This window comes from Chiloscyllium punctatum, chromosome 9 (assembly GCF_047496795.1).
Source record: "Chiloscyllium punctatum isolate Juve2018m chromosome 9, sChiPun1.3, whole genome shotgun sequence".
NCBI lineage: Eukaryota > Metazoa > Chordata > Chondrichthyes > Orectolobiformes > Hemiscylliidae > Chiloscyllium > Chiloscyllium punctatum.
In genome coordinates, this window is record NC_092747.1 from 80726122 (window position 1) to 80751480 (window position 25359).

Here is a 25359-nt window from a genome sequence, read left to right on the forward strand (position 1 = left end):
ACCACCATTTGTGGCTTCATGTGGCAGGACTGCAGAGCTTAGACCTCATTCATGGTTGTGGGATAGCTTAGCTCTGTCTATCACTTGCTGTTTATGCTATTTGGCATGGTAGTCCTGTTTGGTAGCTTCAGCAGGTTGACAGCTCATTTTCAGCTATTCCATGGTGCTGCTCCTGTCATGTCCTCCAGCGTTAATCCCCTGACTTGATGGTAATGGTTGAGTGGGTGCTATACCGGGCCACGAGGTTGCAGATTGTGCTGGTGTATAATTCTGCTGTTACTGACGGCCCACAGTGCATCTTCGATGCCTAGTCTTGAGTTGCTAGATCTGTTTGAAGTCTGTTCCATTCAGCACGGTGATAGTGCCACACAACACAATGCAGGTTATAAGGTGAAGGTGGGGCTTCATCTCCACAATGACTGTGCGGTGGTCACTCTGACCAATACTGTCATAGATGCATCTGTAGGCAGCAGGTAAGAATGTTTTCCAAGTATAGTTTTCCCTCATCACCTGCTGCAGACATAGCCTGCAGCTATGTCCTTTAGGGCCCTGCCAGCTCGATCAGTAGAACTTCTACTGAGCCAGTCTGGGCACTGAACATTTAAATTCCTTATACAGAGTACATTTTGTGCCCCTTGCCATCCTCATTGCTTCCTCCAACTGTTGTTCAAAATGGAGAAGTACCAATTCATCAGCCGAGGGAGAATGGCACGTGGTAATCAGCAGGTTTCCTTGCCCATGCTTAACCTGAAGCCATGAGACTTCATGGGGTGTAGCATTAATGTTGAGTACACCCAGGTCAAATCCTGGAGAATGGATAGCTGTTAATGCAACCATTATTGGCTGACAATGGGTTGTTTGTGGTAGCAGCTCATATGATGACAAGGTCTAGTATGTGGGGTTGAGGTAAGGACATGGGGGAAGGTGCAAACATTCTAAAATTGTTGGATTGATTTTGAGTCCAGAAGGCTTTAAGGTTTCCAAGTGGAAAATGAGGTACAGTTCTTCCAACTTGCACTAAGCTTTGCTGGAGCACTGCAGCAACACTGAGACTGAGATCTTGGCCAAGGAGCACAGTGTGTTGAATTGGCAGGCAACTGGAAGCACAGTCTTTTTTGCTGACAGAATGTAGGTGTTCTGCAAAGTGGTCACCCAGTCTACACTACATCTCCCAGTGTGGGCATTGTGAGCAGCAAATACAGTAAACTAGGTTGAGGGAAGTGCAGGGAAATTGCTACTTCATCTGGAAGGTGCATCTGGGTCTTTGGAGAGTGAAGGAGGAAGTAAACAGCCAGCTTTTATAATTGCAAGGGAAGGTGGTGGTGGACATGGAGTAGGAGTTAACCAAGGTGTCCCAGAAGGAACAGTTATTGCAGAAGGCTGATAAGGGAGGAGAGGGAAGTAACTATCTGGTGATGACAATTTGATGGAGGTAGTGGAAATGGCAGCTAATGATCCTTCAGATATGGATTTTGGTGGGATGCTAGATGAAAATAAAAGGTACCCTATCATTGTTGGGGGAGGGAAGAGATGGGGTGAGGGTTGAAATGCGAGAAATAGGTCCCATATGGCTGCCTGTTCTGTCAATCACAATGGTGGGGAATTCTTGGTTGAGGAGGAAGGTGGAAATTTTGGAGGCCTCCTTGTCGAAGATGGTATCATCAAAATAGATGTGACTGAGATGGAGGAACTGGGAGAATGGAATAGAATCTTTACAGGAAGCAGGATGTGAGGATGTATTGTCAAGGCAATTGTGGGAGTAGGTTTGTCTTGGATATTGGTGACCAGCCTATAACCAGAAATGGAAACTGAGACAGCAAGGAAGGAAAGAGAGTAGTCAAAGATGGACCAGGTGAAGATGAGAGCTGGTTGGAAATTTGAAATAAAATATATCAACGTTACCAATTCTGGTTGAAAGCTGCACCAACAATGCCTTCAATCTACCAGAGAAAGTGTTGTAGGTGGGAACCAGAATAGAACTGGAACAAAGAGATTGGAATAACTCGGCTCTATGTGAGTACCCATGGCCACACCTTTAACCTGAAGAAAATGGGAGAAGTTGTTCGAAGTGAGGATGAGCTCAGCCAGGCAGAGGAGGGTAGTGATCAGTGGGGATGGTTCAAGCTTTTTTCCAGGAAAAAGTGGAAAGCCCTGAGACTATCCTGATGGCAATGGATATGTTAAGGGATTGTATTTTCATGGCAAAGAGAAGGAGACTGATGCCTGCAAATGGAAATTCTGAAACTGATAGAAAACATTAGAAGAATCTTATGTGTTAGTAGGAAGGGACTAGATAAATGAAGAAAAGAATTGAGTCGAGGTAGGAAGAGTTGATTTCTGTGGGACAGAAGCAGACAGAAACATGGGTCTGCCAAGGCAATCCTGTTTGTGGATTTTGGGTAGGACACAGAAGCGGGTTGTGCGGGGTTTGGCGAAGGCAGTGATGAATTAAGATTAGTGATCATTGTGGACACAATAGTTTGGTGTTCTATGGTGGGGTCATAGTTCAGGGGAGATGGAGGAGATATCTGAGGGCTGGCGCACAGCCTCTGCAATATAGAGGTACACTACATTCTATTTGCAAAAAGGACCCTAGAGTTCTGGTTGCCGACCATTTCAACACATCACCCTCTTGCCTGGCCAATAGCTCTGCTTCAGGCTTTCTGCAGTACACCAGTAAAGCTCAACACATGATGGAATAACAGCAAGTCACTTTATGTGAGGAAACCTTGCAGCCTTCTGGACTCAATTTCAACAATTTTAGGTCTTGAGCACCTTTACCCATGTCCATACCCGAACCCCACAGACCTAGCCTTGTCATCATGTGGGTTGCTACCACAAACAATCCATTGTCAGCCATTAATGATACCCATTAGAAACTATTCATTCTCCCAGGCTGACCTTTTCACATTCTTTTGTCTGCCCAACTGTTTTTCTCTCTCTGGCTCTATCTCCACTTATCATTTACTCTTCTCCCCTCGTTCTACCCCATCTTTAGCATATATATCAAGCTTGTCCTAGCTACAATCAGTTCTGAAGAAGGGTCACTGGACCTGAAACATTAACTCTGCTTTCTCTCCACAGATGCTACCAGACCTACTGAGTTTTTCCAGCAATTGATGTTTATTTTTCTCTCTGCAAACTGTTTGTATCCAACTTGTCTTTCCACCTATTTTCGTGTCATTTGCATATTTGACTACAGCATATTTACTTCCTTCCCGCCATTGATGTCTGTGGTACCCCACTAGTTACAAGTTGCCAATCTGAAAAATAACCCCCTTTCCCCACTCACTGTTTCCTGCCCATGAGCCAATTCTCTACCCATGCAAATATATAACTGTACCACTGTGGGCTCTTATCTAATTACTTAACTTTATTTGAAGTACTTTGTTGACTGCCTTCTGGAACAAACACATCTTTTTGGTTTCCCTTTATCCATTCTGCTAGAGCCTTCCTCAAAAAACTTTAGAAATTAGTCAGATAAGATTTTCCTCTCGTGAAACCATGCTGACTCTGCCTGATTAGATTATGATTTTATAAATGAATTGCTATTATTTCTTTAACAATTGATTCCAACATTTATCCAACTACAGATGTTCATTCAGCACTGACCTTGCTTCAACTGCATTTTGAGAGCGAGATCGAGGTTTTCACTAATTATGGGGTGTTTAAATCACAGATGTTCAAAAGTAGGAGGTTTTATAGATAAATAAGAACATTGTTTGCATTCACAAGAAGGTCAGTTACCACAAACATTAAGTAGCAAAGTGTTACAATTTTGAATACACTATCTGAAAGGACCATAGGTTCAATAACACTTTCAGAATTGGACATACAGTTGAAAAGGAGAAATGTTCAGAGATAAAGAACAGGAGCATGACACAAGTAAGAATGCCTTAAGAGTCAGCCCTGAAACAATGACATGATTGCAATTCTTTTAATCTGTAGTTAGACCCATCAGCCAATGTATCACTGACACATTCAACTGATTAGGCTTCTGATTTACTGTTCCCTCCAGGACTTCCATTAATTTTCCTTATACTATGATAAAACTATAGACAGCATCTACCTAAATATTGTGGCAACAAACAATTGCTAATAATTATATTTGAATAACAGCCCTTGAGGTCAAAAGGTGAGCATGCACTGACACACAAACCACATGAACTTCACATTATAAAGTATAGTTAACTAACAATTATAGCAGAGTGTCGGATATCAAGTGCCGGGCTTTCCTCCATCGGATGAACATTCAGACTCAGAAGTTTGCTTAGATCTTTGTCTTGGATCCCAAGGTTATAAAGACCATCCATAACTTTGCCTTCCTGTTTGAGGATATCTAGAATACTGAAAGAAAGCACATGGATTAATGTGATTTGCTGACACAGGAGGATGACATCCTCCTTTCAGAAGATGTCATGAGTGCCACAGAGGAAAGCTGTAGACCTAAGAGAGAATCAGCTAGGAGAAAGTGAGGACTGCAGATGCTGGAGATCAGAGTTGAGAGTGTGGTGCTGGAAAAACACAGCAGGTCTGGCAGCATCCGAGGAGCAAAAAAGTCGACGTTTCGGGTATAGGCTCTTCATCCTGATGAAGGGCTTTTGCTCGAAATATCAATTCTCCTACTCCTCGGATGCTGCCTGACAGGCTGTGCTTTTCCAGCACCACACTCTCGACTAAAAGAGATTCAGGTCTGGGGTAGTATTGTCAGAGTAGGAATATCAAGGAATACTGAAGGGTTTGAAATTTAAAAGGGTACGTATCACAGAGGAGAGAGTGAAAGGAGGAAGGATAACAGGATAAAGAGGCAAGAAAAAATTAAAAATTGAGAACAGTGTCAGGGAAATCAAAGGTATGGTTTCAGGTCTGCAGCAATAGTCAGGACATCTAAAAAACAAAAATTATGCTTTAGACTGGTATGTTGGGCAGCTTTAGTGAGATGACCCTTCCTTTTGCAATATCACTGTTTAAAACTTATCTCTTCCATTCATTCCTGCATTCCCATCACTCTCCTTGAAGACTCCATATCATTTTTCTTTACTTTGACTCACATGAGCCTAGGGAGTGGGCTGGGTGAGGAGACTGTGTCTAATTTTATTCACTGCTACTGAACAGGCCAAATGGGGAACTTCAGAGACACACTTTGAGCTATTTGCAGCTGTTCTAGCAGAGATGGTGGGAAATACACAGGTGGCTTTTGTTTACAGGGATAAAAGTACTTTGATTCTATAAAGTATATATCTAGTAACTAAACTGCTCGTTAAAATACTAAAGAGAAAATACTTCAATGAAGTAATGACAGAAATATAATAGTAAATAAGGCCATTTTTACTCACCTGAATGGACTATGAGTATCCAGATCAATACGCATCCCATTTAAAAACAATGCTGAATCTCCAGGTTGAAATCCTAAAGTTTCTGCAAGAAACTAAATCAGGCAAATAGACATTAGAAACATTATCACACTTCTTTAATACAGCAAGTGAAGTTTATCAAATTCAATGACATCTGCTAAACTTTCCCCAGGTCTGGACATATCAAGTGAATCTCAATATTGTTAGGTGAAAAAACATCTCAATATTTCTAATTTTAACTAGGGTAAAATGCAATTTCCATTCATATAAAAATTAAGACTAAACATTACTAATTCAAAGCTAGTATCTTTCTCACAGCTTTTGGAGAATATACTTGTTTCTTTGACATCTTTACTGCTACAAATTTTATTGAAAGGCTTACTACTTATTATATGAAAATGTTCAAATATTATTGGAACACTGTTACATTATCTGGACTTCCACATTGTTACAGATGAATACACTGACATATCACTGCTTTCAAGTACGATTTAACATTTTTTCTTAATTACTATTAGTATATTTCTGCTAGTGGTGTTGTAAAAACTGTCAGATTGGATTCACATTTGTGTTACACTAATGATAAAACTGTAAGAATTGTAAGGTAGAATACTTATAATCATCACAGTTTTCTGAAATTAAACTCAAGACTTTGTGTGTGGGAGATCACACCTCACAAGATTGTTAGAATTCTTTGAAGAAGTGACTAAGAAGTTTGACGAGGGTAAGGCAGTAGACATAGTCCATATGGATTTCGGTAAGGCCTTTGATAAGGTTCCACAAGGTAGGTTGCTCTGGAAAGTTAGATCACATGGAATCCAGGGGGAGTTGGCAAATTGGATTGATGGTAGGAAGCAGAGGGTAATAATGAAAGGATGCTTGTCAGACTCCAAGTGTATGACTAGTGGAGTGCCTCAGGGGTTGTTCCTCAGCCCATTCCTGTTTGTTATTTATATCAATGATTTGGATAAGAATGTATAAGACATGATTATTAAGCTTGCAGATGACATTAAAATAGACGGTATCGTGGACAGTGAGAAAGGTTATCAGAAATTGCAAGAGGACCTTGAACAGCTGGGGAAGTGGGCCAAGAAATGGCAAATAGAGTTTAATATAGTTAAGTGAAATGGTCTTGTATGGGGTGGGGAACCTGCAGTCTTAAGGCCGCATGCGGCCTTCTAGGACATTGTGTGTGGCCTTTTGAATGAATCCAAATTTTGCAGAACAAATCTTTTAATTTTATTAATATGTTTTTTGTCCTTTATTATTTTTATTTTAATCTTAAAATGAATGTATTTAAAATACCAGAGAGTAAAAGAAAATGCAACAAAATAATCCTCACAGACTGCCACAACTAAAAAATTGGTAAGTCATAAGGGCCATTTCGACACCTGCTATGCTCATGATTTAGTTATAATGCGACTCTAGAACGTACGTTATCTTCCCCGCCAGACTGCTGCCACTACTGCCCTAGGCTAGTTGGTGAGAGCCTGTGGGTAACAGTACACCAGTGTTTATCAACTTATGACAACAGTGCACATGGCTTTCCATTTGAAGTGAAATTTGAGAATAATTACACAGTCTAACTGTATCAACATTTTTTTAAATTTTATCACTTAACAGCCCATCATGTCAAAGAAGAGCAAGAGAACACTGAAGGAAAAAAAACAGAGGTTTTAATGAGGATTGGGAACTGCAATATTATTTTGTCTGCTAAAGATAGGATGATTTGCTTGCTTTGTGATACTGCAATATCAACATTGAAAAAATATAATGCTTATCAGCATTATGCCACTCATAAGGACCACAAATATTTCAAATTAGAGGGAGAGGTGCGGAAGGTTGCATTGCAGAAATTAAAAGATGAAAAGCAAAAGCAAAGAGTTATTTCAAGCACTATTAAGACCTGGGAAAAATGCCACTGAAGCAACATATAAAGTAGCTTATCTACTCGGGAAAAGGGGGAAGCCTTTCAGCGATGTGGAAATCGTAGAAGAATGTATTGTCAAAGTTGTAGGGTGCTTAGACCCTGATAATGTTCCAAAGTACAAACAACTGCCTCTTTCAAGAAGAACCATAACTGATCGGCAGCATGAATTAGCCCGTGACGTAACAGAACAACTCCAACAAATATTCCAAAAGGAAAATACATATTATTCAATTGCTTTGGATGAATCAACTGATACTACTGATTCAGCGCAGGTTTTATACTTCATTTGGGCCATAACAGAAGATTTTATTTGCTATGAAGAGTTACTGGCTTTGGGCACTCTTACAGGTAGGACATAAGGAATAGACATCTTCACAAACTTTCAAGGTAAATGTTGTGAATTTAAATTGAATTTGGTTAATTTAGTGAGTGTATGTACAGGCGGTGCACCTTCCATGACAGGAAAACATGAATGGTTGATTGCACAGATAAAAAAAGTATTATCAGATCAATATGCTCTTATTTCTTTTCATTGTATCTCTCATCAGCAAAATCTCTGTGCTAACTTAAGTGACACTTTGCAACAAGTTATAAGTATTGTTAACTATATTCATGCAAATGCAACACAGTATCGTCAGTTTCGTAACATGCTAAAGTTGGATGATGAGGTATTCAGTGTGGATTTGCCGTATAATTCTAAAGTGCGTTGGTTATCGCAGGGACAGGTGTTAGCACAAATTTTATCTTTGCGAGAACAGATAATTACATTTTATGAAGAACAGAGTCAGCAATGCGAATTAGTGAAAGAAGATTTCTATAGAAATGCTGCATTTCTGTGTGATATCATGTCAAGGCAAAATGACTTGAATATTTCTTTGCAAGGTAAAACTAAGTCTATATACGATATTTGGCAAAAATCCAAGCTTTACTCTCCTTTTTCAAAAGGAAATTTCGGATGAACATTTTCCCCAGTAGTAAAGGTCATTGATGAACAGGAGGATTCTTGCGAATCATTTGAAGAATACGCAGCTGTTACAGACTTATTAATTGGAGAATACAATGAAAGGTTCTCTGACTTTGAGAATCATGACATCACACTCAGATTAGCATTTCAACCTCCCCTAGTTGATACCTCCAAGGCTCCTAAAGAACTACAGATGGAATTGATTGAGCTCTCAGAAGATGACATTTTAAAGTCCTTATTTGATGCGAAGAAAGATCCGATTGAAATATGGAAAAATGCAACAGAACACCCATGCCTTCGGCAACATGCAAGAAAAATGCTTTCTTGCTTTTCAACCACTTATTGCTGTGAATCTACATTCTCCTACTTAACCAAAATCAAGATTCCCTTAAGGTCACAAATGATGGATGCCCATCTAGAGGATCAGCTAAAACTGCAGACCTCCATGCTGCAACCAAATATTCAAATATTTTCCTACAAAAAGCAGTCACAACAAAGTCATTAAAAGGTTAGTTAACTTTAGAATTAACATTCTTTTTCTTTTATTTTTAGTTAGTTAGTACATAGTAGTTAGATTTTTACAAAATAATGTGAATTTTGAAGAGTATATAATTGAAGATTTTTGGATGCGGCCTTGTTAGATTACAACTAACATAATGCGGCCTTCCAACATGAAAAGGTTCCCCACCTCTGGTCTTGTATTTTGGAAAGTCATAGAGTCATAGACCCTTTGGAAACAGACCCTTTGGTCCAACCTGCCCACGCTGACCAGATACCTCAACACAATTCCCGCCTCAGGCGACTGACTGTGTGGAGTTTGCACGTTCTCCCCGTGTCTGCGTGGGTTTCCTCCGGGTGCTCCGGTTTCCTCCCACAGTCCAAAGATGTGCAGGTCAGGTGAATTGGCCATGCTAAATTGCCCGTCGTGTTAGGTCAGGGGTAGATGTAGATGTAGGGGTATGGGTGGGTTACGCTTCAGCGGGCGCGGTGTGGACTTGTTGGGCCGAAGGGCCTGTTTCCACACTGTAAGTAATCTAATCTAATCAATCTAGTCCCACTTGCCAGCACCCAGCCCATGTCCTTCCAAACCCTTCCTATTCACATACCCATCCAAATGCCTTTTAAATGTTGAAATTGTACCAGCCTCCTCCATTCCCTCTGGCAGCTCATTCCATACAAATACCACCCTCTGTGTGAAAAAATTGCCCTTTAGGTCTCTTTTATATCTTTCCCCTCTCACCCTAAACCTATGCCCTCTAGTTCTGAACTCCCCGACCAGGGAAAAGACTTTGTCTATTTATCCTATCCATGCCTCTCATAATTTTGTAAACCTCTACAAGGTCACCCCTCAGCCTCCGACGCTTCAGGGAAAACAGCCCCAGCCTGGTCAGCCTCTCCCTATAGCTCAAATTCTCCAACCTTGGCAATATCCTTGTAAGTCTTTTCTGAACCTTTTCAAGTTTCACAACATCTTTCTGATAGGAAGGAGACCAGAGTTGCACGCAATATTCCAAGTGGCCTCACCAATGTCCTGTACAGCCACAACATGACCTTCCAATGCCTGTACTCAATACTCTGACCAATAAAAGAAAGCATACCAAACGCTTTCTTCACTAACCTATCTACATGTGATGCCACTTTCAAGGAGCTATGAACCTGCACTCCAAGGTCTCTTTGTTCAGCAACACTTCAGAGGACCTTACCATCAAGTGTATAAGTTCTGCTAAGATTTGCTTTCCCTAAATGCAGCACCTCGCATTTATCTGACTTAAACTTCATTTACCACTTCTTTGGATTCTCCTTAATTCTATTTGCCAAAGCTATCTCATGTCCCCTTTTTGCCCTCCTGGTTTCCCTCTTAAGTATCCTCCAACTTCCTTTATACTCTACTCGGATTCACTCGATCTATCCTGTCTATACCTTACATACGCCTCCTTCTTTTTCTAAAACAAACCCTCAATTTCTTTAGTCATTCAGCATTCCCTATACCTACCAGTCTTTCCTTTCTCCCTAACAGGAATACACTTTCTCTGGATTCTTGTTATCTCATTTCGGCCCCAAAGTGCTCCCCCCACTGACACCTTAGTCACCTACCCTGCCTTATTTCCCAAGAGTAGGTCAAGTTTTGCACCTTCTCTAGTGGGTACATCCACATACTGAATCAGAAAATTGTACACACTTAACAAATTCCTCTCCATCTAAACCTTAACACTATGGCAGTCCTAATCTATGTTTGGAAAGTTAAAATCCCCTACCATAACCACCCTATTATTCTTACAGATAGCTGAGATCTCCTTACAAATTTATTTCTCAATTTTCCTCTGACTGTTAGGGGATCTATAACATAATCCTGATAAGGTGATCATTCCCTATCTAAATTGCCTGTGGTGTTAGGTGAAGGGGTAAAGGTGGGGGCTGCTCTTCGGACGGTCCGTGTGGACTGGTTGGGCAGAAGGGCTTGTTTCCACACTGTAAGTAATCTAATCTAATCTAATCTAGTCTTTCTTATTTCTCAGTTCCACCCAAATAACTTCCCTGGATGTATTTCCGGGCATGTCCTCCCTCAGTACATCTGTAATGCTATCCCTTATCAAAGTTGTCACTCCCCCTCCTCTCTTGCCTCCCTTTCTATCCTTCCTGTAGCATTTGTACCCTGGAACATTAAGCTGCCAGTCCTGCCCATCCCTGAGCCATGTTTCTGTAATTGCTATGATATCCCAGTCCCATGTTCCTAACCATGCCCTGGGTTCATCTGCCTTCCCTGTTAGGCCCCTTGCAGTGTAATTTATTAGTCCTACATTGTCCCTCCCTGCCCTGACTGTTTGACTCACTTCTGTTCTCAACTGTACCAGTCTCAGATTGATCTCTTTCCTCACTATCTCCCTGCGTCCCACACCCCCACCTTACTAGTTTAAATCCTCCCAAGCAGCTCCAGCAAATCTCCCTGCCAGTATGTTAGTCGCCTTCCAATTTAGGTGCAATCCGTCCTTCTTGTACAGGTCACTTCTTCCCCAAAAGAGGTTCCAATGGTCCAAAATTGTGAATCCTTCTCCCATATACCAGCTCCTCAACCATGCATTCATCTGCTCTTTCCTCCTATTCCTGCCCTCACTAGCTTGTAGCACCGGGAGTAATCCAGAAATTACTACTCTCGCGGACCTCTTTTTTTTAAGCCAAATCAAGGCAGGAGTTTCATGGTGAATGGTAGGGCCTTAAGGAGTGTAATGGAATAGAGGGACCTTGGAGTTCAGCCACGGTTCTCTGAAAGTGGAGTCGCAAGTAGGCAGGGCTGTGAAGAAGGCTTTTGGTACAATGGCCTGCATCAGTCAGGGCAGTGAATATAGAAGTTGGGAAGTTATATTGCAGTTGGCTTCACTTGGAGTATGGTGTTCAGTTTTGTTCACCTTGCTACAGGAAGGATGTTATTAAACTGGAAAGAGTACAGAAGAAATTTACCAGGACTCAAGAGTCTGAGTTATAGGGAGACGTTGTACAAGCTATTACGTTTTTCTTTAGAAAGTAGGAGACTGAGGGGGAGTCTTAGTGTACAGAATCATGACAGTTTGGATAGGGTGAATACTTAGGGAATTAAGGACTAGAGGGCATCAGTTTAAGGAGGGAGGGGAAAGAATAAATAGGAACCTGAGGGGCAGCTTTTTTTTTACACGGAGGGTGGTATGCATATACCAACAGAAGTGGTTGAAGCGGGTACATTAATAACATTTAAAAGGCATTTGGACAAACACATGGATAGGTAAGGTTTAGAAGGATATGGGACAAGTGCAGGGAAAAGGGGTTAAGCTTGGTGGGCAGGACCAGTTTGGGCCAAAGGGCCTGTCTCTGTGCTGGAGGACTCTGACTCTGATTTTATTTCTGTAAATCAGTCTCAAATTTTGCCTACTCTGTTGGAATATTTCAGCTGTGCTTTCAGCCTAAAATATTGACAGAGCAACAGACTGAAATACAGGCTGTCAAATTCCATTACCCACTAAAAATAAATACGTACATCAGCTTTTGAATAAGTGTAATTGTGTAATTGTATTGAAAATAAGTGAAAAAGGTGTATTTAAATTGAGAAATTCAAAATGATTTAGGTTAACAGAAGTTTGCACAAAATTCATAGGCAGTGATTTGCCAAAATGCTTCACTGATCAAGATATTTTTTCTTCACAATGTTTTTGCTTCTTAAAGTCCTTAGCTTCAATGAAAGCCTTAATTCACAGGCCAGAAAACTATCTGGTTTCTTTTCGGGAAGGAAATTTGCGGTCCTTAAACAGTCTGGCCTATGTTGTGGTTCTGTTCACCGAGTTGGGAATTTGTGTTGCAAACGTTTTGTCCCCTGTCTAAGTGACATCTTTAGTGCTTGGGAGCTTCCTATAAAGCGCTTCTGTGATCTTTCCTCTGGCATTTGTAGTGGTTTGAATCTGCCGCTTCCGGTTATCAGTTCTAGCTGTCCGTTGCAGTGGTCGGTATGTTGGGTCCAGATCGATGTGCTTATTGATTGAATCTGTGGATGAGTGCCATGCCTCTATGTGACCTATATATGACCCCAGACCCACATGGTTGACTCCTCACTGCGCTCTGAAATAGCAGATGAAAGCCACACATTTCAACAGGAATGAGAGGCGGACATTAAGTGCTGGCCAAGCCAACAATGTACAGATGTGATGAACAAATAAAGGAACCTATTGTAGCTAAGTACTGAAGAAAAATGTAAAAATGCTAGAAATAGTTAGCAGGTCAGGCAGCATGTAGAAAGAGGAATGGGATTAAGGGGACTTTCCTCTTTTGAGAAGTTGCAGTCTCACAAGGAGTAGAATTTAGAACAAGTGGCCGTTGTTTTAAAATAAGAGGTCACCATTTAAAACATATGTTTTTTTTCTCTCAGACGGGCATGAGTCTTTGGAACTCTGTTTCTGAAAAAGGTGGAAGTAAATTATTTTAATTATTTAAAGATAGAGGTAGATGGATGTGTGTTAAGGAAGGGTGTAAAAGGTTAATAGGAGTCCAATATCTGTCATTTATTTAAGTGATCTGGATGAGAATACAGGAAGCACGGCAAGTAAATTTGTGGATGACACCAAACCTGGTGAGATAGTAAAGTGAGGAAGGTTATCTAAGATTACAAAGTGATCTTGATCAATTTGGCCACTGGGCCAAGGAATGGCAGATGGAGTTTATTTAAACATGAAGTGTTGCATTTTACTAAGACAAAGAAGAACAGTACTTACACGATTAATTGTAGGACCCTGGGGGGTGTTGTAGAACAGAGAAACTTAGGGTTCAGGTGCTTATTTCATTGAAAGTTACATCACAGTAGACAGTGGTAAAGAGGGTGCTTGGCCTGCCTTCATTGCTCAGACCACTCAGCATAGGAGTTAGGATGTCATGTTGCAGTTGTACAATCGGTTGGTGAAGCTACTTTTGGAGTTCCGGTCACCCTGCCATAGGAAGGATATTATTAAATTGGAAAGGGTGCGGAAAAGATTTTAAAGGATGTTACCGGGACTAGAGGATTTGAGGTATAAGTACAGGTTGGAGTATAGGAGTTTGACGGGTGACCTTAAAGAGGTTTATAAAATCATAAGGGCATTGATAAGGTGATTGGCAAAGGTCTTTTCCCTAAGGTTGGGAAGTTCAAAACTAGGGGGCATAATTTTGAAATGAGAAGAGAGATTTAAAAGGGACATGAGGAGCAACATTTTCAGAGTGTGGTTCTGATGTGGAATGAACTGCCAGAGGAAATTGCAGATGCAGGTACAGTTGCAACAATTTGGATAGGGACATGAATAAGAAAGGTTTAGAGGGAAATGGGTCAAACACCAGCAAGTGGGGCTAGTTTGGGAAATTTGGTCAGCACAGATGAGTTGGACCAAAGGATCTGTTGCCATGCTGTATCACTCTACGGGTAAGTAGAAATGTGGATTTGAGATTACAATTACATGAGCCATGATCTTATTAAATGGTGGAGTCAGCTCAAGGGGCAGATTGGCTTGCACATGCTCCTAGTTTGTAAGTTCATGTACAATTTTGATCTCCTCATCTAAGGAAGGAGATACTTACCATAGAGGGAATCAATGAAGGTTCACTAAAATGGATTTGTGAAATAACAAGATTGCCCTATGCGAAATGATTGGGGAGCTGAGGTTTGTACTTGCTGGAGTTCAGAAGACTGAGATCCCACTGAAGCATACAAAATCCTTAAAGAGGCTTGCCTGGGTAGATGCAGGAAGGATATTTCCTGTGGCTGGGTCTAGAAAGGATTGCAATCTCAGAATAAGGGACAGGCCATTTAAGACTGAGTGAAGAAATCCCTCCTCATCTCAAAGGGTGGTAAATGTTTGGAATTCACTACCCCAAATGGCTGTGGAAACTCCAACATTTATTGATTCTTTCATAAAATGGGAGCATCTCTGGTGGCCAGCTTATGTTGCCCATCATAACTGTCCTTGAACTGAGTAGCCTGATGGATCATTTTGGAGGGTAGTTAAGAGTCAACCATATTGGGGTGACCTGGAGTCACTTGTAGGCCAGACTGGGTAAGGATGGCAGATTTTCTTTGCTAACCAACTATTGTAGACCAGATGGGTGTTAGGACAATCAATGACAACTGACATGGTCACCAACACTGAGACCACCTTTGTATTTCAGGTGTGTGGGGCAAAACGGTGGTTCAATGGTTAGCACTGCTGTGGAACCTGGGTGCAATCCCAGCCTTGGGTGACTGTCTGTGTGGAGATTGCACGTTCTCCTGGTGTCTGCGTGGGTTTCCACCCACAGTACAAAGATGTGCAGGTTAGGTGAATTGGCCAAGCTAAATTGTCCATAGAATCCAGGGATTTTATTAGATTACATTACATTAACATTACATTATAGTGTGGAAACAAGCCCTTCGGCCCAACATATCCACACCGACCCGCCAAAGCGCAACCCACCCATACCCCTACATTTACCCCTTACCTAACACTACAGGCAATTTAGCATGGCCAATTCACCTTGACCTGCACATCTTTAGACTGTGGGAGGAAACCGGAGCACCCGGAGGAAACCCACGCAGACACGGGGAGAACGTGCAAACTCCACACAGGGAATTGAACCCGGATCTCAGGCGCTGTGAGGCAGCAGTGCTAACCACTTGCCACCGTGCCGCCCGAATGTGCAGGCTAAGTGGATTAACCATGGGAAATGCAGGGTTACAGGGATAGGTGCAAAGAGTGGGTCTGGGTGGAATACTGTTCGGAGGAGCAGTGAGAGCTTGATGGTCTGAATGGCCTGTTTCCACACAGTAGGAGTTCTATGATTCTATGAATTGAAATTACATCAGGTGGGGTGATGTGAACTCATGCCCTCAAACACATTAAGATGAGCCTATGGATTATTATTTCATTGACTTAACCCTATCCTCTCTATATTAACAATGTTCAGCACACAGGTCAATAGATTTCTAGATACTAAATCAAAGAATAAACAGCACAGAAAAGGGCCCTTTGGTTATTGATTCCATGCTGGTCAAAAACAATCACCTAACTCATCATTCAAAGCAGCACTGAGTATAAGGATAGGCAAATTATAGTGCAGCTTTATAGAACTTTAGTTAGGCCACTCTTGAATATTGCGTACAGTTCTGGTCACCACACTACCAGAAGGATGTGGCTGCACTGGAGAGGGTACAGAAAAGGTTTACCAGGATGTTGCCTGATATTGGGGATTTTAGATATGAGAAAGATTGGATAGACTGGGCTTGTTTTCACTGGAATGCAGGAGGTTGACGGGCGACCTCGTAGAAGTTTATAAGATTGTGAATGCCATGGATAGAGTGGGAAGTATGAGGCTTTTTCCCACACTGAAGGGGTCAATTACTAGGGGACATAGGTTCAAGATGTGAGGGAGAAGTTTAAAAGAGATGTGCGAGGCAAGTTTTTCATACAAGGGGTGGTGAGTTGGAGGAGGTGGCAGAAGCAGACACACTAGCAGCATTCAAGAAACACCTGGATGAATAGATGAATAGGAAGGGGAGAAAGCGATATGGATCCTGTATGTGAAAACAGTTTTAGCATGGACGAGGAAAATATGGTGGCACAGGCTTAAAGGGCCAAGGGCCTGCTCCTGTGCTGCATTGTTCTTTGTCTTATAATTCACAAGGTGAAATGGTCAGAGGGAGAAAAAACACAGGGAACAGCTACAAAATGCTTTTTCAATTGACTACTTCAAATGATTCCAAACTGGGACCATTTTTATGATTAAACACTCCCATAAACAGCGATTTTTGAGAAAATTTGTAGCTCAGGTTGATGATAAGAGTGTTAGTTAGCATGCTGTGCTGGAAGATTTGTTTTCAGATGTTTCACCAAAATCTCTAGCCACATTACCTTGCATCAAAGACATATGCAGAAATGGCTTCCAGACTACTCAGACCCCTTGGCATTGTGGTAGCCCACAAACCTACCAACACACTTAAACAGTAACTAATGAACCTAAAGATACCACCAGCAAATCTAACATCATTTACAAGATACCATGCAAGAACTGTAAAAAACACTATATCGGACAAACTAGCAGGAAACTTGCCACCAGGATACATGAACACCAACTGACCACCAAAAGACACTACCCACTATCACTAGTTTCTCTACATACAGACAAAGAAGGACCTCACTTTGACTGGGACAACACACACAGCCTAGGATAGACAAAAGAAAGGCACGCACAAGAATTCTTAGAGGCATGGAATTCTAACCAGAATTCCATCAACAAACACATAGGATCTAAATCTATCTACCTTCCCTTGAAAAAAAGGACCAGAAATGACATCACTCACCTGAAGAAACCAAGACCTACAAGTAGAGAGGCAGGACATACTACCAGTGCTTCATCAGAGACTCTCACTGATGATGTTACCTAGTATGGTGACGAATCATCTGTAACAAATCCTCCAGCTCAGTGAGCTAACTAAGATACTTATTCCCAAATAAGCAACAGAAAAACCTATAATGTCAGCTCCACTACGATAAGTGGTAACATTGCAAATTGGATTTCTCCACATGGTTCAGAAGACAGGGCAAAGACATCTGCTTGGGGATAAACTACTGAAATGTGTTTGTGTATTTCTCTTGGAAGTACAGCTAAGAAGACCCACCCATAAATCAACCCTTTGAAGCTTCGATGCCACAGGGGGCTCATAATGCAGGAAACATTCTACAGCATAACATCACTCTGTGACAGAACTGCATTACAATTCATTAGGTTCAAGAAAGTGCTGTCTGAGTTAATGAGACTAGATATTTAAATAGAGTACCAAGACAGAACTACTGTGTACAAAAACACTTTCAGCTTAAACGAGCTTTGGGTTTCTGTTGAAAACTGTTAGAACTATCAGGCACACACGGACTTTTTTTGTATACCACAGAAACAAATATACATTTTTGTTCGTTGAAGTGCTTTTCAAGCTCTGCTAATTTATATGAATGCATCTGAACTTGCTTTATGACCAGTTTTGTTTCAACAAATATATTTTATTTTGTGAAATATATTTATATTTGTGAAGGTACATTAAGATATCACAGTAAATGGCCTACCTCTCCTACTGAGAATGTGGAGAAGGTATAATCAAGCAGAGAAAGCGTTACGTTCTGAGTTTTATGAAACAAGAGGTTCAGCTGAGCATGAATCAGATCAGATAAAGACTTGCAGTTAACAATGGGGTGCTGGAGGCAAGGGTACTGGATTAACAAGATGAAAAAGCGTTCATTATGTTGAGTCATTTAACAATATTGGATGCATTCGGTATGTATGGTCAGTTCAACAAGGTGAAAGGTATTCATTATGTGAAGGTAGTTAAGGTTGTGTACATTCATTGCGTAACACCAGATGGCTTAATCTTTGCTATTGACACTCGCTGATTGTAAAGGTCACCCAATAAATATGTATGTTGCCTTATCTGGATACTCTTCCATGTAAAATGACTATATAATTCACTGAGAAACTGCTCTTCCAGAGAGGTCCATGAACTCGCACATGGGCGATCATTCTTTCTCCCTCCAGGGCTCGGAATAAAGATGAAGAAGGTCTCCGAGTGTTTTGCTTCGGTAGGATGTAGCAGGGACGACACTACATCTTATCAACTTATTCTCTCCTAATATTTGCTAAAGCTTTTGCCTCTAACAAGTGACTGTGAAATTGAACAATTAATGCATACAGTACAGGGTACTTATCTTGTGTCTTTAGCAAAAAATTGAAAGAACCTGGAAGGCAGATTGAGTCTTGGGAAGTTAAACAAACTATTCTGATCCCATTTTTCAGTACTTGACCCATAGCTATCGCAAGTGCATATCTAAATATTTCTTAAATAGGACATAGTGAGGACTGCAGATGCTGGAGATCAGAGTCAAGAGTGTGGTGCTGGAAAAGCACAGCTTGTCAGGCAGCATCCCAGTAGCAGGAGAATCAATGCTTTGGGTGTAAGCCCTTCATCAGAATTCTTTGCGTATTGTCCATATCTTTCCATTTCCTACCTGTCCATGTATCTGTTCAATTGCCTGTTAAGTATGTTATGCTGCCGGCTTCTCCCACCTCCCTGTCAGCACATTCCAGGAACATTCCACCCTTGACGTAAAAGACTTAACATGCACATGTCCTTTAAATTTTCTCCTCTCACCTTAAACCAATGCTCCTTAGTAGTTCATCCTTAGAAAAAGATTCCAACTATCAAACCTATCCGTGCCTCTCAGTTTTATATACTTCTATCAGGTCACTCCTCATCCTTCCATTCTCAAATGAAAACAATCCAAGTTTGTTCCATGTCTCCTTATAGCTAATATACTCCAATTCAAGCAACATCCTGTTAAACTGCTTTAGCACCTTCTCCAAAGTCTCCACATCCTTTCTGCAGTGTGGTGACCAGAACTACACACAATAGTCCAAAATGTGGCCTAACTAAAATCTTCTACAGATGCAACATGACTTGCCAAACTTTATACCCAGTGCTCTGACTGATTAAAGCAAGTATGCCACTTTTGTTGCCACTTTCAGGGATCTATGGAGGTGACGACCAGAGGGGCAGCCGGGAAGAAAAGCAGTGAGTATAGATGCTCACCCTTCGACGCCAACGGTCATTTTGAGTGCGAGCAGCAGCTGAGTTTAAACAAACCCAGAAGGCTACAGCTAAGGTAAGACAGTTTGTTTTAAAATTACTTACCGGTAGCGGGCAGCAGTGTTTTTTTTTCTCTTCACAAAAAGAGCGGGAGCAGCAAGGGGAGGTGACGATGACCAGAAGGGAAGCCGGGAGCCGGAAGCTGGTGTAGCGCAAGCTTACCTAGGTAGGTTTTTTCCCCTATAAAAGCGCGCAGGAGAGGAACCCAAGGCACTGCAGGGGTAGTGTCTCCCACCCGCCCTCCTCCTCTCACCTAATAATAAGACCCGTTGTGGGAAGTAGGTAAGTGCTGCATTTTGCTTGTTCTATTCTTTAGACCTAGTTTGTTTTTTTTTTGAAAGGTTACTTTTAGAGCGATGGCAGTGAAGGCAGTGCAATGTTCCTCTTGCAACATGTTTGAGGTAAGGGATACCATGGTCGTCCCAGGTAATTACACTTGCAGGAAGTGCACCGATCTCCAGCTCCTCCAAGACCATGTTAGGGAACTGGAGCTGGAGTTGGATGAACTTAGGATCAGTCGGGAGACAGAGGGGGTCATAGATCGGAGCTTTAGGGAAGTAGTAACTCCAAAGATTGCAGACAGATGGGTGACAGTGAGGGGGACTGGGAGGAAGCAGCCAGTGCAGGGACCCCCTGCGGCCGTTCCCCTCAAGAACAAGTATACCGTTTTGGATACTTGTGGGGGGGACGACTTACCAGGGGTAAGCAATGGGGTTCAGGCCTCTGGCACGGAGCCTGTCCCCGTTGGTCAGAAGGGAAGGGTGGAGAAGAGCAAAGCAATAGTTATTGGAGACTCGATAGTTCGGGGCACAGATAGGCGGTTTTGTGGGGGTGAGAGAGACTCACGTTTGGTATGTTGCATCCCAGGTGCAAGGGTACGTGATGTCTCTGATCGTGTTTTCCGGGTCCTTAAGGGGGAAGGGGAGCAGCCCAAAATCGTGGTCCACATTGGTACCAACGACATAGGTAGGAGGAGGGCTGAGGATGTTAGACAGGCTTTCAGGAAGCTAGGTTGGAAGCTCAGAGTTAGAACAAACAGTTGTTGTCTCTGGTTAGTTACCCGTGCCACGTAATAGAGAGTCGAGGAATAGGGAGAGAGAACAGTTAAATGCGTGGAAACAGGGATGGTGCAGGAGGGAAGGATTCCGGTATCTGGATAACTGGGGTTCTTTCTGGGGAAGGTGGGAACTCTATAAACAGGATGGTCTACACCTGAACCTGAGTGGCACCAGTATCCTTGGGGGGGAAGTTTTGCTAGTGCTCTTGGGGGGGGGGGGGGGGGGAAGGGGGGGTTTAAACTAACTCTGCAGGGGCATGGGAACCTAGACTGCAGCTTGAGGATGCAGGGCCTGGAGTGAAGGGAGGTGAGGAACATGGAATCAATCTCAAAGGAGGGTGCCTGTAAACAGGAAAGTGGCTTGAAGTGTGTATACTTCAATGCAAGAAGTATACGAAATAAGGTAGGTGAACTTGCAGCGTGGGTTGGTACCTGGGATTTTGATGTTGTGGCTATTATGGAGACATGGGTAGAACAGGGACAGGATTGGCTGTTGCAGGTTCCAGGGTTTAAATATTTTAGTAGGGTCAGAGGTGGGGGTAAAAGAGGGGGAGGTGTGGCATTGCTTGTCAAAGATAGTATTACAGCGGTGGAAGGGACGATGGATGAAGACTCGCCATCTAAGGTAGTTTGGGCTGAGGTTAGGAATAGGAAAGGTGAGGTCACCCTGTTAGGAGTTTTCTACAGGCCTCCTAATAGTCCTAGAGACATAGAAGAAAGGATTGAGAGGATGATTCAGGAGAAGAGTGAAAGTAATAGGGTGGTTGTTATTCGGGACTTTTAACTATCCAGATATTGACTGGGAAAGCTATAGCTCGAGTTCGTTAGATGGGTCAGTGTTTGTCCAATGTGTGCAGGAGGGTTTCCTGACACAATATGTAGACAGGCCAACAAGAGGTGAGGCCATACTCGATTTGGTTCTAGGTAACGAACCAGGCCAGGTGTTAGAATTAGAGGTAGGTGAGCACTTTGGGGACAGTGACCACAATTCGGTGACTTTTACTTTAGTGATGGAGAGGGATAAGTGTACTCTGCAGGGCAAGAGTTATAGCTGGGGGCAGGGAAATTATGATGCAGTGAGGCACGACTTGGGGTGCATGGCTTAGAAAAGTAGGCTGCAAAGCAAGGGCGCAATTGATATGTGGAGCATGTTCAAGGAGCAACTATTGAGTGTCCTTGATAATTATGTACCTGTCAGGCAGGGAGGAAAGGGTCGTGTGAGGGAGCCGTGGTTTAATAAGGAATTGGAATCTCTTGTTAAAGGGAAGAGGGCGGCCTATGTAAAGATGAGGCGTGAAGGTTCAATTGGGGTGATTGAGAGTTATAAGGTAGCCAGGAAGGATCTGAAGAGAGAGCTAAGAGCAACAAGGAGGGCACATGAAAAGTCCTTAGTTGGTAGGATTAGGGAAAACCTAAAGGCTTTCTATAGGTATGTTAGGAATAAAAGAATGACTAGGGTTGGTATCGGTCCAGTCAAGGATAGTAGTGGGAAGTTGCGTGTGGAGGCTGAACAGACTGGGGAGACACTGAATGAATACTTTTCGTCAGTATTCACTCAGGAACAGGACATTGTTGCCGATGTGAATACTGAGTCACAATTAATTAGAATGGATGGCTTTGAGGTATGTAGGGAAGACGTGTTGGAAATACTGGAAAGGGTGAAAATAGATAAGTACCCTAGGCCTGATGGCATTTATCCTAGGATTCTCTGGGAAGCAAGGGAGGAGATTGCAGAGCCATTGGCCTTGATTTTTATGTCCTCGTTGTCTACAGGAATAGTGCCAGAAGACTGGAGGATAGCAAATGTGGTTCCCTTGTTCAAGAAGGGGAGTAGGGATAACCCTCGTAACTATAGGCCGGTGAGCCTCACTTCTGTTGTGGGCAAAGTCTTAGAGAGAATTGTAGGGGATAGGACTTATGAACATCTGGATCGGAATAATGTGATCAAGGATAGTCAGCATGGTTTTGTGAAAGGCAGATCGTGCCTCACAAACCTGATTGAATTCTTTGAGAAGGTGACTAAGGAGGTGGACGAGGGTAAAGCGGTAGATGTGGTGTATCTGGATTTTAGTAAGGCGTTTGATAAGGTCCCCCATGGTAGGCTTCTGCAAGAAATACGGACGTATGGCATTGAGGAGGAGTTGGAGGTTTGGATTAGGAATTGGCTGGCTGGAAGAAGACAGAGGGTAGTAGTTGATGGTAAAGGTTCATCTTGGAGTGCAGTTACTGGCGGTGTTCCGCAAGGATCTGTTTTGGGACCACTGCGGTTTGTCATTTTTATAAATGACCTGGAGGAGGGGCTAGAAGGTTGGGTGAGCAAGTTTGCGGATGATACGAAAGTCGGCGGAGTTGTTGACAGTGAGGAAGGATGTGTCAGGTTACAGCGGGATATAGATAAGCTGCAGAGCTGGGCAGAAAGGTGGCAAATAGAGTTCAATGTGGGTAAGAGTGAGGTGATTCCCTTTGGTATGAGTAACAAAAAGATGGGGTACTGGGCTAATGGTCGGATACTTGATAGTGCGGATGAGCAGAGGGATCTTGGTGTCCATGTACACAGATCTCTGAAAGTTGCCACCCAGGTAAATAGTGCGGTAAAGAAGGCATATGGCGTACTGGCTTTTATTGGTAAAGGAATTGAGTTCCGAAGTCCTGAGGTCATGTTGCAGTTGTATACGACTCTGGTGCGGCCGCATCTGGAGTATTGTGTGCAGTTTTGGTCGCCATACTATAAGAAGGATGTGGAGGCACTGGAACGGGTGCAGAGGAGGTTTACCAGGATGTTGCCTGGTATGGTAGGAAGATCGTATGAGGAAAGGCTGAGGCACCTGGGGCTGTTTTCATTGGAGAAAAGAAGGTTTAGGGATAACTTGATAGAGGTATACAAGATGATTTGGGGTTTAGATAGGGTTGACCATGAGAACCTTTTTCCACGTATGGAGTCAGCTATTACGAGGGGGCATAGCTTTAAATTAAGGGGGGTAGGTATAGGACAGATCTTAGGGGTAGATTCTTTACTCAGCGAGTTGTGAGTTCATGGAATGCCCTGTCAGTAGCAGTGGTGGACTCTCCCTCTTTATGGGCATTTAAAAGGCATATGGAGGATAGTGGGCTAGTGTAGGTTAGGTGGGCTTGGATTGGCGCAACATCGAGGGCCAAAGGGCCTGTACTGCGCTGTATTTTTCTATGTTCTATGTATCCAACGATCCCTCTGTATGTCATTGTTCCTAAGGGCCCTGCCATTCACAATATGCTTTCCTCTTTCATGTGACCTCCCAAGATGTATCATCTTATAGTTATCCATATTAAACTCTATCTGATCTATATCCTTTGATAGTCCTCCTCACTATCCACCTACTTTTTCAAACAAGTCATTTATTTATGTGTAACAAATGAGATCTCAGCACTGATCCTTGTGGAACACCATTGGTCATAGACTTCCAGTAGAAAACAACCATCCGCAACTACCCTCTGTCTTCTACGACAAAGCCAATTTTGTAACCAAATTGCAATCTCACCATGGATACCATATGAGTTAATATTCTGGACCAGCCTATCAGAAGGGACAGTGCCAAAAGCTTTAGTAAAGTCCATATCCACAATATCTTCCACCCTATCTTCATCACTTTCCCAAAAAACTTTAGTTTGTGAGACAAGACCTTCCCTGATAAAGTCACGCTGACTATCTCCTAATAAGTTGGTTCTTCTCTAAACATGAGTAAATCCTGTCCTTGGGAATCTTCTCCAATAATTTCCCTACAACTAATAGAAGGCTCACTGGTAATTTCTTGGATTATAACTGTTGTCCTTCTCCAAAAATTAAACAACACTGGCTATTCACCAGTCTTCTGGGATCCTGCCTGTAGCTAAAGAAGATATAAAGATTCCCTGAAATTTCCTCCCTTGCCTCCTTCAGTGTTCTGGGAGAGATCCGATCAGCCCTGGTGACTTGTCTATCTTAATTCTTTCCAAGACAGCCAACACCTGCTTACTTTTAATATTTACATGCCTTAGACAACAACAAATTCCTCCCTAAACCTACCACCATCCATGTCTCTCTCCTTGCTGAATACTGATACAAAGTATTCCTTAAAGGCCTCACACTTCTGACTCCACGAATAAGTTCTCCTTGAGTGGACCTAACCTTTCCCTCAATACCTTCTTGCTCCTAATAAATATGTAAACTGACTTGGGATTCTCCTTAATCCTATTTACCAATGACATTTCATGGTACCTTCTAGCTATCCTAATTTCTCATTTAAGTTTTCTCAGTTTCCTTTATATTCTTCAAGGGTTTTGTTTGATTACAATTTCCTAAACATGACATATGCTTCATTTTTCTTTTTAACTAAACTTTCAATATGTCTTGGTTCCCAAATCTTGCCATCGTTATCTTTCATCCCTACAGGAACGTGCCAGTCCTGAACTTTGATTAATTGCCTTTTGGAATATTCCCACGTGTCAGATGTGGATTTACTTCCAAACAGCCGAATCCAATCTAATTTTTCCAGTTCCTGCCTAATAGTGTTGTAATTAGCCTTCCCCGTTGGCATCAAAGATCCTGGCACTAAGGGAGATAACGTCAAAACTGGGGAAAGTTAAAATTACCTACTCCAACAACCTTATTGTTTTTAACATTATTCCATGATCTTCTTATCAGAGAATCACAGAATAGATCAAACAATCCCTACAGTGTGAAAACAGGCCATTAGGCCAAACAAGTACACACCGACCCTCTGAACAATAATCCACCCAGACCCATTCCCTATTACTCTGCATTGCCCCTGACTAATGCATTTAACCAACACGTCCCTGAACGCTGTGGGCAATTTAGCATGGCCAATTCACCTAATCTGCACATTTTTGGATTGTGGGAGGAAACTGGAGCACCCGGAGGAAACTCATGCA

The 25359-nt window shown here is 42.3% G+C and overlaps 1 protein-coding gene across 2 annotated transcripts in view; it reads right to left on the reverse strand.

Moving 5' to 3' along the window:
• The window catches only part of uggt2 (UDP-glucose glycoprotein glucosyltransferase 2), a 381083-nt gene that overhangs the window by 227558 nt on the left and 128166 nt on the right, over positions 1–25359 (reverse strand). For both annotated transcript variants that reach the window (XM_072577884.1, XM_072577883.1), the window contains exons 12-13: positions 5337–5428; positions 4197–4347 (exon numbers count right to left, since the gene is read on the reverse strand). In XM_072577884.1, the coding sequence (XP_072433985.1) occupies positions 4197–4347; positions 5337–5428 (243 nt within the window). The remainder of the gene's footprint in view (positions 1–4196; positions 4348–5336; positions 5429–25359) is intronic.